The 16,848-nt window shown below is 37.1% G+C and overlaps 1 protein-coding gene across 2 annotated transcripts in view; it reads left to right on the top strand.

Annotated features, from left to right (window-relative positions):
• EFEMP1 (EGF containing fibulin extracellular matrix protein 1) overlaps positions 1 to 16,158 on the top strand; it is a 49,986-nt gene extending 33,828 nt beyond the window's left edge. For both annotated transcript variants that reach the window (XM_049801082.1, XM_049801083.1), the window contains exons 5-11: positions 3,076 to 3,198; positions 6,878 to 6,997; positions 9,395 to 9,514; positions 10,933 to 11,052; positions 12,551 to 12,674; positions 12,797 to 12,992; positions 14,946 to 16,158. In XM_049801082.1, coding sequence (XP_049657039.1) covers positions 3,076 to 3,198; positions 6,878 to 6,997; positions 9,395 to 9,514; positions 10,933 to 11,052; positions 12,551 to 12,674; positions 12,797 to 12,992; positions 14,946 to 15,104 — 962 coding nt within the window. In that variant the 3' untranslated portion in view covers positions 15,105 to 16,158. The remainder of the gene's footprint in view (positions 1 to 3,075; positions 3,199 to 6,877; positions 6,998 to 9,394; positions 9,515 to 10,932; positions 11,053 to 12,550; positions 12,675 to 12,796; positions 12,993 to 14,945) is intronic.
• The last annotated feature ends 690 nt before the right edge of the window (positions 16,159 to 16,848 follow it).

Below are 16,848 nucleotides of genomic sequence, written 5' to 3'. Positions count from 1 at the left end.
CATGAACACATAAGTGGGAATCCCAGATGAATATTGGCACCACCAGTGTAAGATTATGCTATTTCATATGGGGAAGAGAAGCATGTGTCTGTGTGTACTACTGCCACCTCAGAGAAAAATGGAGCTCTTCGGCCTCATCCCAAGGAGACCTCCAGCATTGATGTTGCTTCCTTCCTATGACTTCCACTCCTCTATTGCTCCAGTAACTCCCAGGACAGTTAGAAAAAAGACTGATTCTCTAATAGAGGATTATTCAGGTCACACCGAGTGCCAAGAAGCTGAAGACTTCTTTTTGGGCTTCACTCACCAAAGGCATAGATGCAGAGATCTGTACAGCAATATCACATTGCAGAATCCACCAGTGCTTCTTTCCATACTCCACAAGGGCTGGGCTGCTTCTAGTATCACACCAGTACAATTCACATTTGGCACTGCTTTGAGCACTGAAATCTTCCACTCACATCCTCACCCTTGTATCAGTCACAATGGATATATCTGTAATTATTGCAATCCTAGAGATTTCAGAACTGCATGTTCTAGCACTGAAACGTTTCTAGCTGCTTGTTGTTCTCCCACAATATTTTCATTGAAGCACCTAAACATGATCTTTAGGCCATCAGCCTTCTTCTAACATTACTGATTTCTTTGCACAGATGTGAGCAGAACTGCTCTAAGCATGACAACCTACTGCCCTTCCCCAGTGAAGGCTGGAGGCTGCTCTCCTGTCCTCCTTCACTTCCCACCTTAGACAGTTCAGAAAAGTCCACACAAGAAAAACAAGAAAAAAAGAAAAAAAAAGGAAAAAAAAAAAAAAAAAAGAGGATTGGGGTTTTCAAAGAACTCCCACCAATACTTCATTCCGTGTATCTGTTTCCCTAGCTTGCCTAGGGACTCACTTCTCAACAAAAGCCATCCAGCAAAGACAGTCAAAATAGCAAAAAAGTACCATGAAGATGCAGAGTAACACTGATAAAGCTCTTCTGAAGTCCACCAAGAATATGCCACATATTGATATGCATTTTCATGGCATGTAAAAGACAGACAGGACATACAGTCACAGCTAATACGCAACCCAGTTCAGGATCTCAACTTGAATAAGAAGCTTAGGAGAGCTTTAAAGGATTCCTTGAAACAAGTCTCAAGAACAGGTTGTTGTTATAAGAACAGATCTTTTTGGCCATAACATCAGATCCTCCAAGAGGAGGCAGCTAGCAGTCAAACACTACTTCTGAATAATTGTTTTTCTTTCAAACTGAACTTACCATTGGGAAAAATCAAAGACTCTGAGTGCATAAATCAATCTAGTTTGCTTCATTTTAGCTGGAGTAGCTTATTATTCCATAGAAATTAAGCTTAATGGAAATCAAACCATGGATGCAAATGGCAACATAGGTACTTAATGCATTTTAACTAATCCATCTTAAAAGGTAACTCATGTTAAGTTTACTCATATATGAAGTTCCTAAAGATCAAATAAACTTTCTTTGTTCCAGCACACTCTGCAACAAAAAGGATTTGAACTGTATGAGTATTATAGCCATTTTATTTTCAACTTTTGTAGAAACTAGGAGTACATGCAAAGCCCGGTGAAGTCCTTGCAAAGACTTGCATTGAACTCCACCGTGCTTTGGCTTAAGCATTTAATGATGTGTCGGGTTGGTATGAGGCAGCCAGCTATAGTCCCTGAAAGTCTTTACACCTGAGAATGTGCTTTTCAGCTGTCAGTACAGAATAATGCAGTCAGCAAGTCCTGCATCAACACAGCAGCTTTAGGACTGATATGCAGAAATGCAAAGAGCAGGCTAACATAAAAAGACTTTATTTTTCCTGTCAGATAAAGAGAAGATACATGTAAAGTATTTGGACATTTGGGGAAAGGGCAAACATTGAGAATTAATTCAAACTGTTGATGGTTTATTTTTTATTGAATCTTGTGGTCAAAATTGTTTTCATTTGCTCTGAGAAACAATCCATCATTTTTTCCAAAGCACCACCCAGAATCTGCCACTGGTGGTGTTCTAACGTCCCCAGTGCCTATACAAATAGAGAGGTCAGCTGAGATTTGTAAACTAGAGATCATAAGTTTTAAGGAATTTGTTTATTCAGCCTAGAGTCTCCAAATTGTGTACAATGCCAAAGTTAAAAAGTCCTTTCACTGTACTGTGTCAGGTTACAATGAAAAGCTTTCCAACATTTTGGATGTTCAGATGAGAAAGCAAATTGTAATTCCATCTTAAGCAACCTATTTGTCAGCACATGCAGTTTAATTATAATTAAGTACCTTCAGCAGTTACAATGAATAGGCAAAATCAAAATGTTGTTTTTATACTTGTATAAACCTGCATTTAGCGTGAACTAAAGCTGCCTGAATTACACTGAGAAGTATCAGTCTAGTATTTGCATTTTTAGCTGTACTGTTCAAATACAAACATACGTAAACTGTTTCCAAAGACTTCAGATTGACTGAATTAGGGGAATTTTCATGGGAATGAAAAGAGGCAGATCTCTTCCTGATGAGAAGGCCACCACATACCAAGTTCCAAGTCCCTGTCCAAAGTATGGAGCACAGGAACCATGCAAAAGAGATCACCAGGGTCTTTTTGTATCAGCAAAACAACATATTTCTAACTCATCTCATTCTTGGGAAAGAGCTGAACTACATTTGCTGAAATTTGCCAGAGTAATTCAGCACGCAACAAACTAGCATGGGAAAAAAACACAAACCAGAAAAGTCAAATTATTAAAATATGATAAAGTTGCAAGAAGTTTACAGAAAGTTTTATAGTGATAAGTACAAAATATTAATGGTATTTGACAAATAAAAGTATCTGATTGTTCAAAATAACCATATCTGAAAATATTTCCAAATGCAGTACATCAGAATTAAAAGCTATTAGAAATCTGATAACATTATGCCCTGCAAATGGAATAAGCATTGAGATTACATCTTTGGAGTATATTTGAACTTTGCTGCCTTCACTTACAGGTAGCTTGAAGATGTGTAAAGCATTTCAACAGGCTAAATATGTTAAGTAAACTTTATGACTAATACTGCATTTACTTTTTTTAATAAAGATATAGATGAATGTGCAACTGGAACCCATAATTGTAGAGCTGACCAAGTATGTGTCAATTTAAGAGGGTCCTTCAGCTGCCAGTGTCCTCCAGGCTATCAGAAACGAGGGGACCAATGCGTTGGTAAGTGTCGCTCTAGACTAGATTATTTTCTTTCATTATCTACAGTTGCAAACTTTATATTGATTATGAAGTCTATAGGCATGTGTACTGTAAAATACCTATATAACTTTGAAATGCAATGGAATAATCACTTTATCACAATAACTAGTCACTGAAACATGAAACTAGAAACTATTTTAAGTATAATCAACACTTGGACATGAACTTCACAAGATTAATTTTCCTAACAGTTACCATTGTGTTTATTGTTTGTATTGGGGTATTGCCTAATATCCCAGATATAGTCATAAGTCTACTATAGCAGCAAACTAAAGCATGTCTTTCCACTGACCTCAGTGAGACTTGACTCCAGATCTGTAGGACAAAGCACTACCTTCACACAGACCTAAATCCCTGCTCTGCAGAGCCCCCTTGCACGGTCTGTTTCAGTACTCAGTTTTATGAGTATAAATGAAAGAGATGGAAACTCTGAATGCAGGTATATGATATTTGCAACTTATAAACCACTACACTTTATTCTTTGTGCCAAAATAAACTATCAGCACCTTTGGGACCGATATAAGTATAGCATTAAATTAAATCCAAGTGCAGTGTAAACACTGCATCTTTCCTATTCCATCCTCATTTGGGGACATTATGCAAAAGTGCCATTACTCTGTTCCTGCAGTCCTCCTTCAGCCTTTATTTAACACCTCTTTAATCATGATTTCAATGGATGAATTGCTTTTATAGGCACTCCAGCCTTAAGCCTTAGGTTTGTCAGAGATAATAAAAACAACTATGAAATAAGAGAATCAAATATATACATCATGAGCTGCTTTAAGAGGTGGTCTTGAATAGGACACAAGACTGGTTTTATGCAGCCTAGGAGAAAAATGTTTGGGGGGGGAGGTGTCACCTACCTCAGCAGAACAGGAACAGAACTTCAGGTTTTCCTCTTTTTCTTTGTGTTAGGGATCCTGCATTTGAAAGTGTTTAACAAATTTTTCTTATTTTTAATCTCTTTCAAAAAGCCTTGCAAAGTCTATAGGTAGTCAATGCCTAACAAGAGCTGCAGGAAGGAAACTAGGGAAATTTCAGTACACATCCAGGCTAACTTAAATTTCTGGGCATGGCTCTTCCTTTAGGGTTCTGAGCCAAGGGCTGTAGAAATTGACCCAAAAATTCTTATCTCTTTCCCAAAAGATGTGGCTCAGGCCCTGAACTGACAAATTGATATAAACACAGATGTATCTGATTTTTCTCAGTTCTCTGTGCAAGAGTAGGAGGAATAGTTTGGAATGTAGGTAGATGAATAGTTTTGACAGGTCATTGATTTTATTTTATTTTTTTTTTAATATCTGGGGTTTATCTAGATTTTTTAGAGCAGGTAAAGTATATTACTGCTATGCAATAGCACTTTTAATGTCAAGACCTGTGATACTACCTGAAGGTCTCGTGGGACATATATTACAGCACTCAAAAGAAAAGAAGCAGGATGATACACTCTTATATCTACATGTGAATACATTAATGCATCTAAGTCTATACATGAAGATGTCTGGAAAGTGAAATTTCCCTTCTCCTATTTAGGTCAAAACCAAGAATAACACCTGTGTTACATATTACACATTGACCTAAATTATAAGTACATCCCTACACTTATTACTGTCAGCTTTTCAGACTAAAGCCTGTCTTTGGGGATTTTATAACAACTTAGCCAGAAAATGTTCTTGGGGCCAGATCTTGATAGAGATTCTCCATATGGGAGGAAATGTTTCTCAAATTTGAAAGAAATTTTTCCAGACTATTTTGGCTTCAAGGTAGAAGGAGAAAAGGACTCATTTCTAACGACTGATTTTAATCTAAATTCACTAATAATTTCTGTCTCTTTTTTTTTGAGATTTTTTAACTTGCTCATTTACATATTGCAAAATTAGTCTTTTCTGAAACATGGGACTGCAGGTAGAATAAACTGTTTTCCAGCATTACTTCAAAGAGAAGATTTGGCTGAATTGATTAGATAATGCTTAGCCCTTAGATCTGCATGGAGCTGATGTGCCTAATCCCACAAGGAAAACTCCCACTGATTTAGAGTCAAATCCTGGAAGCATTTATGTGCATAAATGCAGTGCCTAAGTAGCAAAGCATTGCCCATATGTCTGTATTGTATAATCAAAACTTTAAACAACAATTTGTAACACCTTAGTCCTGTAAAAGTCAAGGATGCACAAGATCTACTGTGCCTCCTAATTTATTCCATTTCTACTTCCAAATTTCTCTCTGCAACAAAAGAGTTACAGTGACAATCGCTACTGGATGGATAGCCAGGAATTTTCCAGCATAAGCATTTTCATTCAGAACCATCCAAAACACTCCACTGCTAAGTTTAGCCCCAAACAGTAACTGCAAATTTGGCAAAGAAAGGGTTAACTTCTAAAGATTATTTTTTTCACTTGATATTAAAACAAACACTTTCCTCATTATAAAAAAAAGTCTTGGCCTCTTTTTAAACACATCTATGGTGGAAACAGCTGGAGGTAGGAAACTCAAGATCTGGCATGGATATGGGAAGTGCCTTTGTTCCAGTGAAAACTGGTCTTATTTGTCTGAGCGTTGAGCCTTTGAAATCTCACATTGTGTACATGTACAGAACACGGCATAGATTTCTTCACCAAGCTCAAGCAGGCCACAACTAAAGAAGGCTGCTGCACATACATGCACGATCAGAATTGTAGCATAATAAAAAAAAAAAAACCAACGTTTTTCAGACAAACCCAGAGGCAGTATCTCCTCCAGAATGCAAGGAAACCTTTTAAAATGCAGAGAGGTAAAAGAATGGGCTGTTGCACATTTGTATGGTTTGCAGGTGAAAACCCTGCTCCAGTGCACATTAGGAATGCTGAAACTTGGAAAGGCAGCCTGCTCCACCTCAAAACCAGGGCTAATCTGCAAGGAGAGTCTGTGGAAAGTTAATACTGCCTGAGATAACACCAACTTCAGCCAGCCTGATCACCTTCCTTGGCACCCAAGAGCACAGCCAGAAGGTGCTAGTGCTGCTGTATGGAAAGGTATGCAGGAGAGGCAGGGAGGGGAATGGGAGCAATGGCAGCCCCTTGGGGGAGCAAGCCAGTTTCTGGGGGACCCCTGCAGAAGCGCAGCCACCTGTTTCATTTTCAGGCCCATTAATCTTCTATCCTCACCATTCCCCTTTACTTGCATAGAAAATTTGGACTCTTCCTAACGGAGCTGAAAAGATTCAGTACATGCTAAGAGTGCTGCGTGTGAATTTTTGGAAAAACGAGAGCTACAAGCCACATTCACTGTGTTGGTCGGCATTATGTCTGATCATGAGAAATCTTAGCTGAAAAGCCAAACAAAACATTCTGGGTCTTACCTATACAAAATAAACAAGACTAAGCAGTACTGTGGAACTGAATAAAAAATAGAGTTGGAATGTGTATTGGTCTCAGTGGCTGGAAGACAATCGGCATAAAACAGATTTTTACAAAAGTTACTTAAAAAAAAAAGTAAAATAGTATTCCCATTAATATGCACAGAAGCAGTACCTAGCTTATATAAGTTTTTTCCCCTGCTTTTAATCAAGTGTAATTAATTTTACAGTTTCTTTGGACAAAAGACAGCAACAGTGAACTGCCATGATTCCATTTGAACGAATTTCTCTTTTTTGATAACTTAGACATCGACGAATGCACCCTGCCTCCATATTGCCACCATCGATGTGTGAACATTCCTGGTTCCTATTACTGCCAGTGCAATGCTGGTTTCCAGTTAGCATCCAACAACCGCACCTGTGTAGGTAAGAACTTCTCTGCATGTACTTGAGCTCGTGTATTCATGAGCTTCTTCAGTATAGAGACAAATACTGACACATGACTTGCCACAGTTGAAATTTAAATATCTTCATCCCGACTTAAAGGAAATAAATACCAACCAGTACGACATACCAGTTGCTGTATTGAAAGGTTCTCCCACAAGTGATCTGAGAAGTACAGGAGGGTTAGAGAGAAAATGGGAGCCTTATTGAAAACCTGTTATTTTGTTGGTGTAGCAGGTTTCTGAGGAGCATCTAGTTTGGCAGCTGGAACCCAGGAGGTTTACATTCATTATTTAATCTTAGATTTAATTATTCTTTCAGTTCTGGTGGATCACTTTGCATTATCATTGGCTTTCATGATATTATTCCCAGTTCATGCAACACAAGGGCTGAAACTGGAAACCAGGGGAAGCAATACTATACCTCTCCAGTTAAGTGTAATTATCCTCAGCACATGATAAGCATAATGAGGAAAGAAAGCATCTATCACATTTGAATATCTAGAAAATAATGTTAAAAATGAAAATGAGGGTCACTAAGGAAGAGTGACCCCTTAGAAGCCTTGCAGTAAAACTTTAAGACTGCTGTTAAGTTTGAAATCATAAGTTCTGTTCTAGAAGAATCAGACAGAGTAATAATAAAAAGGTAACTATGTCTGCTGAAGTGCAGAGAGAATGGCCATGGAAAAAAAAAAAAAAAATCAAGAGATTGGTGATGGAGATGGTCAGAAGTTCTTTATGGCTATAATTTTTATATATATAAAATCTGCATTATATACATATCTGTATAGGAGATAAAACAATCTGGGTTTTCCAGTTTCTACCATTACTTCCAAGTGTTGCCATATCTTATCAAGTACCCTGGCACACTGCACAGCACTGAAGTGAGAGAGGAATTTCTCATTTTTCACCAAATGATAGGATAAAAAATTGCACATGGACACAACATAACCACGTGACAAGTTGTTACTTATTTGACCCTTTTCCATGGCTCAAATGCAAGGTGTATTCTTTCAGTTAGACTCACAAATCCATGACAGCTCCAACTTTACTAGGTGCTTCACCAAAACACCCCTCCTCTGACTTGCTGGCCTCCCAGCCTAATAAGGCATACGCCCACCAGGAAAGGTAAAGTAAATCATAAGAAGAAAATTTGTAAATGAATGGTTGCTGCATTAAGACAGACTTTCACATCTGCAACAGTCATCTGGCAGAAGTGATACTTGACAGCTGTACTGATTACATTTGTGTTACAACTTTTGCATATATTGAAAGGAGGTCAATAGTTCTTGGAAGGAAAACAAACAGAACAACTGTGGCTTTGGCTAACTTATTTAATCCTTCTGGTAGCATTGTCACGATGTACATTCGTTGCACTGTTGCCAGAAATTAAAAGGAGGAAGAAAGAAGTTTGTAATCAGTTTTTCCCTATTACCATATATTTTCAGGACTAGGAGGTTCATCATATAGAAAATTAATATCCTACTCATTGGTTTAGTTATTGTGTATGCCTAGTCTTCATAGTCTTTGAGTTTTTAGTTGTATCTATAAATGACCAAGTGTTACTGACATTTATAAGCATTTGCAAAAGCCATGAACTCAAGAATATTTTTTTTTCAAATGCAGCTCTCTACTAATGGTTATATCTGATAAACACAAATATGAATGGAAAACATGCAGGGGAGGAATACAAGGGAAAATACACTAAAATCTACAGAGGGAATGACAGAGGAGCAGCAGTTAGTCAAGAGCCTATGAAAAACAAGTGCTATACATTCCAGAGGTCATTACAGTTATATAAACTTACCATTAAAAATTGCTTCTCTTCTCATACCACAGTGTTCTCACATATGTTCTTAGGATGGACACTTCATGGAAAAAAATCTAGCACAGAAACATACCTTCCCCCAATATGGTCTAGGCCTTAGAGCACTGCAAAACTCTACTGGCCTCAAAGGCTCATGTTATAATTGTAATGGAATTTAAAAGAACAAATTTTAAGAGTAATAAATAGCTCAAATAAATCTTAACGACTGCATGCTGAGAGGTCTTATCAGTATGTATTCCTTATATCAATTATTTATAGATACTTGGCATTTCATACCTGAAAAAAAGACACTGGAATGTGGAGTTTAATGGCCACACTAAACATTTTTGGAAGAATTCATCACACATTAGAATAACTCTCATTCCTGCAAAAATAGTCTTTTTCTACATGGAATGTAAAGCATACATCTGACTTTGTTCCAGTGACTACAGATCTATATTGATATAGTCAACTGAGCTTCTGCTAAGCAATAAACCCAGACTAAGGACTAATCCACTTAATCAGCCTAATTACCAGCTACACAGGATAAAGATCTGTAATTTTTCCTTTCAGACATAAATGAATGTGATGCCAATAACCCATGTGCACAACAGTGTTACAATATACTGGGTTCTTTCATCTGTCAGTGTAATCCAGGATTTGAGTTAAGCAGTGACAGAATCAACTGTGAAGGTAAGCAATTTTTTTTTGTCTTGTAAGAGCGATTTATTTTTTTTAATTATTATTTTCCCAGAAATCTTTCTGTGAATTAAGGGATATAATTCAACTGGAGCCACCCTGTGGGTGCAGTTTGTGGCCAAAACCCTTAGATGTTTATTTTTTATGTTGCAAATGTGGTTGCTAATACACACCTTAGTAGCTGCAGCTGCATTCAGGTACGTGTAGATACGGGTATATCTCTCTTAATAGTGCAAAACAGGACAGACTTTACTACATTTCAGATCACAGCTGGGAAGAATAAGGCTTCTGAACACTTATTTCACAAATTCACTTGAATTGTGTGTGGTCTAATGCTGATGACCATTAAATGAATCAGAAAGGAATGCAAACCAAAAACAAGTGCAATTTTGTGTGTTGTTAGGCTCCACTGAAAATAAAACCTCAAATTTTTGATTTTAAGGAAGCGACAATTGTGCTTTTGAGGTGCTTTCAAGCCTGTGTATACAAACAGCATGTCTCCTGGTGATTATACAATCAACACTTTATTTCCTCTGCCAGAGTCTCCACAGGGGTCCTCTAATCTCCTTTTGGACACATGATGATCTCACCCTTAAAGCCCATATCCTTTCTACCAGTCTTTGAGCCAAAGAGATCTTTTTGGTTTACCACTGCCCTCCTAAACAGGCCAGCTGAGCAATTGCAGATGCTCCCCCTCCAAGCTTCTTAAACTAATCCTACTTGCAAGTGAACAGAACAGGGAGCAGCAAGTATGCAGCCTCCAAGGACTTCCCTGACAAAATCAAGAACTGGGCTCAAGCCTCAGAGGTAGTAGGAGGAAGTTATACTGGTTTCCAAACCATTCCCTAGTTTTGATAAGTTTAATTTAATTTCTGGCTAATGGCATATACTGTTAAATTCTGTTTCACACTACACTTCTCTAGCAAGGGACTGATAGCTACTTAAGGATTAAAAAGCAAGAGAATGGCATGCACCGAATATTATTTGAAGACAAAAAATGAGGCCTTTCCCCTCTTTCCCAAAGAGCTACTCCATTAGCGTAGGCCACAAGTATAAAGGCAATATTTTTGCCTTACTAATCTCACATCTGTGTTTCTTTGTGAAAGTAATCACATTTTGCAATACTGAAAGTATAAATTCCCAAACTTGTTCTGCAGTCTAATTTAGCTTTTGCTTCCTCAAATCCAAAATTCTCATTTTGGAAGATTATTGACAACACGGAAGTAGAACTAGCCCTTCTGTTTGCAACTTTGAGGCTTTAAGCAGTACACTTCAGTTTTTTGATACCATTCTTTTTAGACAGAATTCCTTTTTTTTTTTCCTCTAAGAGCCAGCATTTAGGTATTGTATTTAGTTCTGTAACAAAGTAGATATTAAAAACCAGTAACTTTAAGCTCTTTTGCTCTCTGCAGACACTGATGAATGCAGAACCTCAAGTTATATATGTCAATATCAGTGTGTCAATGAACCAGGAAAATTCTCATGTGTCTGCCCTGAAGGATACCAGGTAGTAGGAGGCAGAACATGTCAAGGTAAGTGCCCTCATCTTAGCAGTCTCAATACTGCATTATTAACACCACCATTTCAGGCAAGACTAAGAATGCTTGCTATCTAAATGTTTACATTTCATGACAGGACTACCATTATGTTAGCAAAAGATAGGTTGATAAGCATTTGATGATTAATTGCATATCTTATATTAATTCTTATTTGAACCCTTCAGCTCAAACTCTTAAGTCCTTCAGATTCCTAGGACAAAATTTCAGTTTTTGCAACCCTCAGGTAAAACTTGTCTTGGATGTCTAGGTAGTGAGTCTAAGTTTCAGAGATAAGTATCTCTGAAAAAAAATCAAGCCCTTTTTTTTACAGACACTAAACATGGCTTTATATGATGTTTCATTTTATAGAGATTCTTAAATCCAGCTACAGTAGAAATTGAAGATATGTTTCTTCTGATAACAGGAGAGAAAAATGCAAGTCTTGAACAGCTTAGATAATTTGTGTTCAGAAAATAATGTTCTGGTCAGGTGCCACCAAATGCCAGAATTTTAAAGTTTGTGGGTTTTCCCCACTGGTGCTAAATGTCCCTGCATCTTATTAGATAATATTGCAGAACAACATATTAAGTGCAAGAACCATTGCTTCTGTAATGCAGAACCCCATTTAACAGTCATTATTCTTAGAAATAACTAGGTATGCTAATTATTGGCAGACAGGATGAGAAAATAACTCATTTTTATTAATATTTTTTATAAAATCTAGATTAATTTATTTCCCTTCTTAAGAACAGCAGCTGATACTGAACATTGTGGGGTGGGCAGTTTCACCATCTAAAAATCTGTGCCTTCTGAGGGATTACATTTGCATAAACCCTTTCTGTGACTGTGTTCATTTCAGGAGACCATATCCATAGACAGTAGTGTGGTTCTGGCATTGACAGGATAATAGAGCATTAATACAGTGCAAGTCTGACAGTCCTCCCCTCCGTTCAGGGTTATTTTCACAGGCAAAAAAGGAAGGTCTGCTTTGCACAATAAATAAGTTTTCATTATTCCTTTCAAAGCTATTTTAGTTAAAATATAGCCATTAACTAAGCATTTCAGTTACACCATGAAACTTAGGCAATTAAAAATGAGAACCTGAAAAAAGCAGGAAATCACAATTCTTACTCAAAACATTTTTCTTCTGTCTACAAGATATCTTCTGCTATAAAATCATTCTTTGCTAATTAGAAACTTCACAGTATTTCTACAGTTATGTTACGGATGATTAATGTGTATCTTTAGTCAACTAAAAAAATCTTCAGACTTAATTAACATTCAATAAACAAATTTATTCCATTTCTGCATAGAGAAATCCTTTATAGCCAGGCCCCAGAAAAGCCAGTAAAGAACATGGAAACCTGTTGGCTTGCAACAGACAAGCAGGTGTTTGGGGGGTTTTTTTCAGTTGTTTGGAAGATGTTGTGTTTGCTTTTGTAGTAAACTCTTTTCCATCTGCTTTAACACAGTCACTTTCCCTTCCCCCTAGATATAAATGAGTGTGAGACTACTAATGAATGCAGAGAGGATGAGATTTGCTGGAATTACCATGGAGGATTTCGTTGTTACCCAAGAAATCCTTGTCAAGAGCCCTATGTCCTTACATCTGAGAAGTAAGAGAAAAATTAGTCTCTTTTTTTAGGATCATCCTCAAGAGGCAACATGATCAAATACAAAAGAAAGCAAGTACCATTTGTTTGCAACTATCACAGTTTCATCCGTTTTTGTTTTTCAGCCGCTGCGTCTGCCCTGTATCAAATGCCATTTGCCGAGAGCTGCCTTATTCTGTTGTGTACAAATACATGAGCATCCGTTCAGACAGAACAGTGCCCTCTGATATCTTCCAGATTCAGGCAACCACTATTTACCCTAATACTATTAACACATTCCGGATCAAGTCTGGAAATGAAAATGGAGAATTTTACCTGAGAGTGAGTATTGGTGGGAGTTGGACCGTGAGCAGGGTATAAAAATCACTGGTGCTACCAAGGTGTTATAGTGCCTTGCCATTTTGACAAACCCATCAAATGTCCCTGTAAGAGTATCATGGCATCCCAAAGTTTATCAACTTTTTGATACTTCCTTATTAAATGTGCTTGACTTCCAAATTTTAAAGAGCCTTTTACTTTTCTACCTGACAACTCTAAACAGAGTCAAACTGTTTCTTTCAAATGAATGCACTACTAGTAGCAATCATGAATATTTAGCAATCCTGAGACACTCACGTCAGATTCAAATGAGATACCTCTATGCTTTTCACTCTCTGTACCAACACCCCATATGTATGTACTTAGGAGAGGATTGTACAAAGATGCCTTGTACAATTACTTTAATTAAATTTCTCATTTTTGCAAAAAAAGTAAAGAAATCAATAATAGCTTGGGATGGGGCACTGATTTCTAGAGTGCTAATTTCCGGCCAATTTACAAAGGTTTTGTGTTGAGACATACTTAAACCTTTATTTTCCCATACTGCTCCAACTATTTCGGAAAAACACAAAAGTTCAAATGACTTACGATAGCAGTATTTCCTGTTGGTATAATGCATTCAAGTAGATACACGTGAATGAAAGTGTCTATAATATCTGCTTTTTAAGATTTTTTGGAAGAAATCCGATTTTCTTGGACACTAGTAATATTTACAAATTCCTGGGAAATCCTTTTTGCTTCATATGTGACTATAACACTCAGTAAAACAGAATCAGCACAAAAAGCTTCTGTCAGAAATATATTAATTGGAAGGTTTTCATTTTTTATTTTTCTTCAAATCTGAACATTAGGGGGTTTTGATGATACATCCAAAAAGTGTACCAAGATATGGCATTACCATGTTTCCCCACTCTGTCTCACTTGTTCTGAGTCCAGATAATCCAGTGCTTTTCCCTGGATTGATTACATATCAAAACCCCATACTTACCCCCAAAATACAATTATTTGCTTAAAAAAGAATAAGATCACTCCAGCTGTAGTTTGGGTTAGACCCCAATCTAGCCTTCGGACTGCCTTTCTTTAGACTAACAATTCCAATACTCTGTTGCCACCCAAAAACAAATTGCAGGCCTTAAATAAGGAAGCATGTGTTCATTCCTGCCAAGGGACTGTAGTAAACAAAGTCTTACTTAGAGGTTATTCCTATTGTTTAATAAAACTTAGCTGGGTCTCAGATACAGCAGATGGATTGCATTCATCTGTATACCCTGCTTACTTGACATGGTAAGAAAATATTTGTAGTAGGTGAAGGGAGAGATGGAATTTACCATTTTGTCATCATCTGTAAATCATGAAACTGTTTAACAAACTAGCAGCATGCCACAGACAAGGCCTGTCAATGTTCCCCAGCATGATTCCAGTCTGGGAAAAGAGCTTCGGAGCAGTACAAGATGGGGATGGCAACAGGCACACCAGTTGCAAAAATTCCCAGTGTTTACAAGGGGAGCGCGACTCCTTCTGGAGTGTAAGCCATGAGACAGACTTAAGGTTTCCTTCCACTGAACAAGCTACATCACTGTTAAACACATTAGGTCTCTCTTGTTTTACTTATTCTCCATATATTTTAAAAGCTGATAGATGGGGATAAAAAACAAAGACCATCCTGGGATAGATTACCACTTTTCACATCCTTTAGGAGAGTCAGCATAACCAGGAACAGATTTTGCAGTGCAGTTTATTCCTCTGAGCCCTAGTCAGGTAAAGTTTTCCCTGCAGCAAAGCCAGGTGTGAGATTAGTCATGGCCATTTAAAAATGTTAAAAGAATACTTGCATTGTGTATCTCTGCTGAGACAGAGCATTTTTACAGTGTAGTAACATACAAGCACTCTCTTGATGCAACTAGGGAATTGTTTTGGATTTGACCAAATTAAACCTTTTTGTTGTTGTTCTTTCAGCAAACAAGCGCCGTAAGTGCAATGCTTGTACTGGTGAAATCACTATCAGGACCAAGAGAACACATTGTGGATCTGGAGATGCTAACAGTCAACAGTTTGAATTATCGTACAAGCTCGGTGTTAAGATTAACAATAATAGTGGGACCTTACGCATTTTAGTGGTTTTCAATAACCCTTTCACTGGCACTTAAAGCAGCCAAAGAATATTATCTTAAAGAAAGCACTTACTATTTTATTTATAGATTTTGCTCTCTTTTTTAAGATTTGTTTAGTAAGTTGATATCTTTAATCCACACATTACACCTGTAATTCAAAATTAGTAGATGTGTTCCATAGTATAACATGGGCATTGTCACTTTCTGTATAAAGATTTAAATCTTTTTTATTACCTTTCTTGGACTAGATACATACTATGCTTTTGTATGAGAACTGTACATTCATACTATCCGGTAAAACTTCACACAACCTTCCTAGCCAAATAGGTCATGCAATTAAAAGGTGATCTTCTCTGTTGTTTTTATTTTAAATTCTAATGCAGCTACACTGACAATCTCAAAAAGAAAAAAATTATATAGTATGAATGATACACAAAGTAACGGTTATCTGATAAGCTAAAATATATTTCTTCTTTAACTACTTTGTAACAAAAGATAACAGTCAATAAAAATCTATTTCTCTAGACATTTATGTGCTATCATGGTTGCTTTTTCTAATCCGGGTTGGAGGTAAAATTACATTGTGAGCAATGTTTTGCATTGGGTTTTTATATGCAGATTGTGTTAACCATACCACAGAATAACATTCTGCTCTCTCCAAGAAAAATAGACCATAGGAAGAAAATTTCTCCAACAAGGGAAGAAACTCCAAATGGAAAATCACCACACAGGGCACATGTGTCTGTGCTTTCTCCTGAGAACACTGTTAGTAGTTACTGGTTAGAGGGGTACGGCATTTTCAGATGGAGGTTAACATGTTATTTTTCCAGAAATATTATGTTGTATACTAAGAATTGAGTGCATTTGGTTATTAAGTTATATCGTTTTCAGGCACTCGGTCCTATTCCTGCTCTTACAACTCAAATGTATCATGTACAGTGTTCATAAAATTTATTTCTAATTCAAGAACTAATAACATCTTTTGTAATATGTAAAATCTTATTTCTTGTTTAAAATGTAGTAGTTAATCCTTTGATGTACAAAATTTTTAATAAAGATCTCTTACCATATTGTATTTAGTCTTTTTTGAGGTAGTTTATTAGCTGCATTGGAGGGCTGAATTGTCAGCTACTGCAGGAGTCAGCAAAGCCCCATCGAGTTCTGCAGAGTCAGAATGACCCAGATCTCAGTCCATACAGTATTAGTTCATGGAAGACTAAAACCACAATTCCTTTGTAGAAGGGCAAACGTATTACCTACTGAGTTTTAGTTTTACTGACATTAAAAAAAAAGTAAAATATACCAACATACACACATTGCTAGATAGTTGCTGATTTACAGGAAGGAGCCTCTTTTCTACTTAAAATTCATTTTCTATATTTGTGAGTAGTGCATATATTATACACAAAAAAAACCCAAACCCTCTTGTGGTGCAGACCCACAGATTCATATTTATTATGTCAATCACCCTCAGTGATCGCTTTCAGGGGATGTATCCAAAGAAGCAACGAGCATGGCTGGAGAACTTGGCATCCAGAGGTCCTTCGCAGCAAGACAGCAAAAATTTGCTCCAGAATGTAGCTTAGAACAGGCCACAACCGCTCTGGTTTAGGGTGACACATCCCCCACACTCAGACAAATTGCAGAGCAGGACCCCATTATCCAATGATCATTCCTTCAGGCAGCCATTTGTGGCTTTAAACAAATACTTCATCTGCCAAAAGGGTCAGAGCACATGGTTGTAGCAT

The sequence above is a fragment of the Accipiter gentilis genome, chromosome 5, assembly GCF_929443795.1.
Source record: "Accipiter gentilis chromosome 5, bAccGen1.1, whole genome shotgun sequence".
Classification (NCBI taxonomy): Eukaryota; Metazoa; Chordata; class Aves; order Accipitriformes; family Accipitridae; genus Astur; species Astur gentilis.
This window is presented reverse-complemented; position numbering and strand designations above follow the sequence as displayed.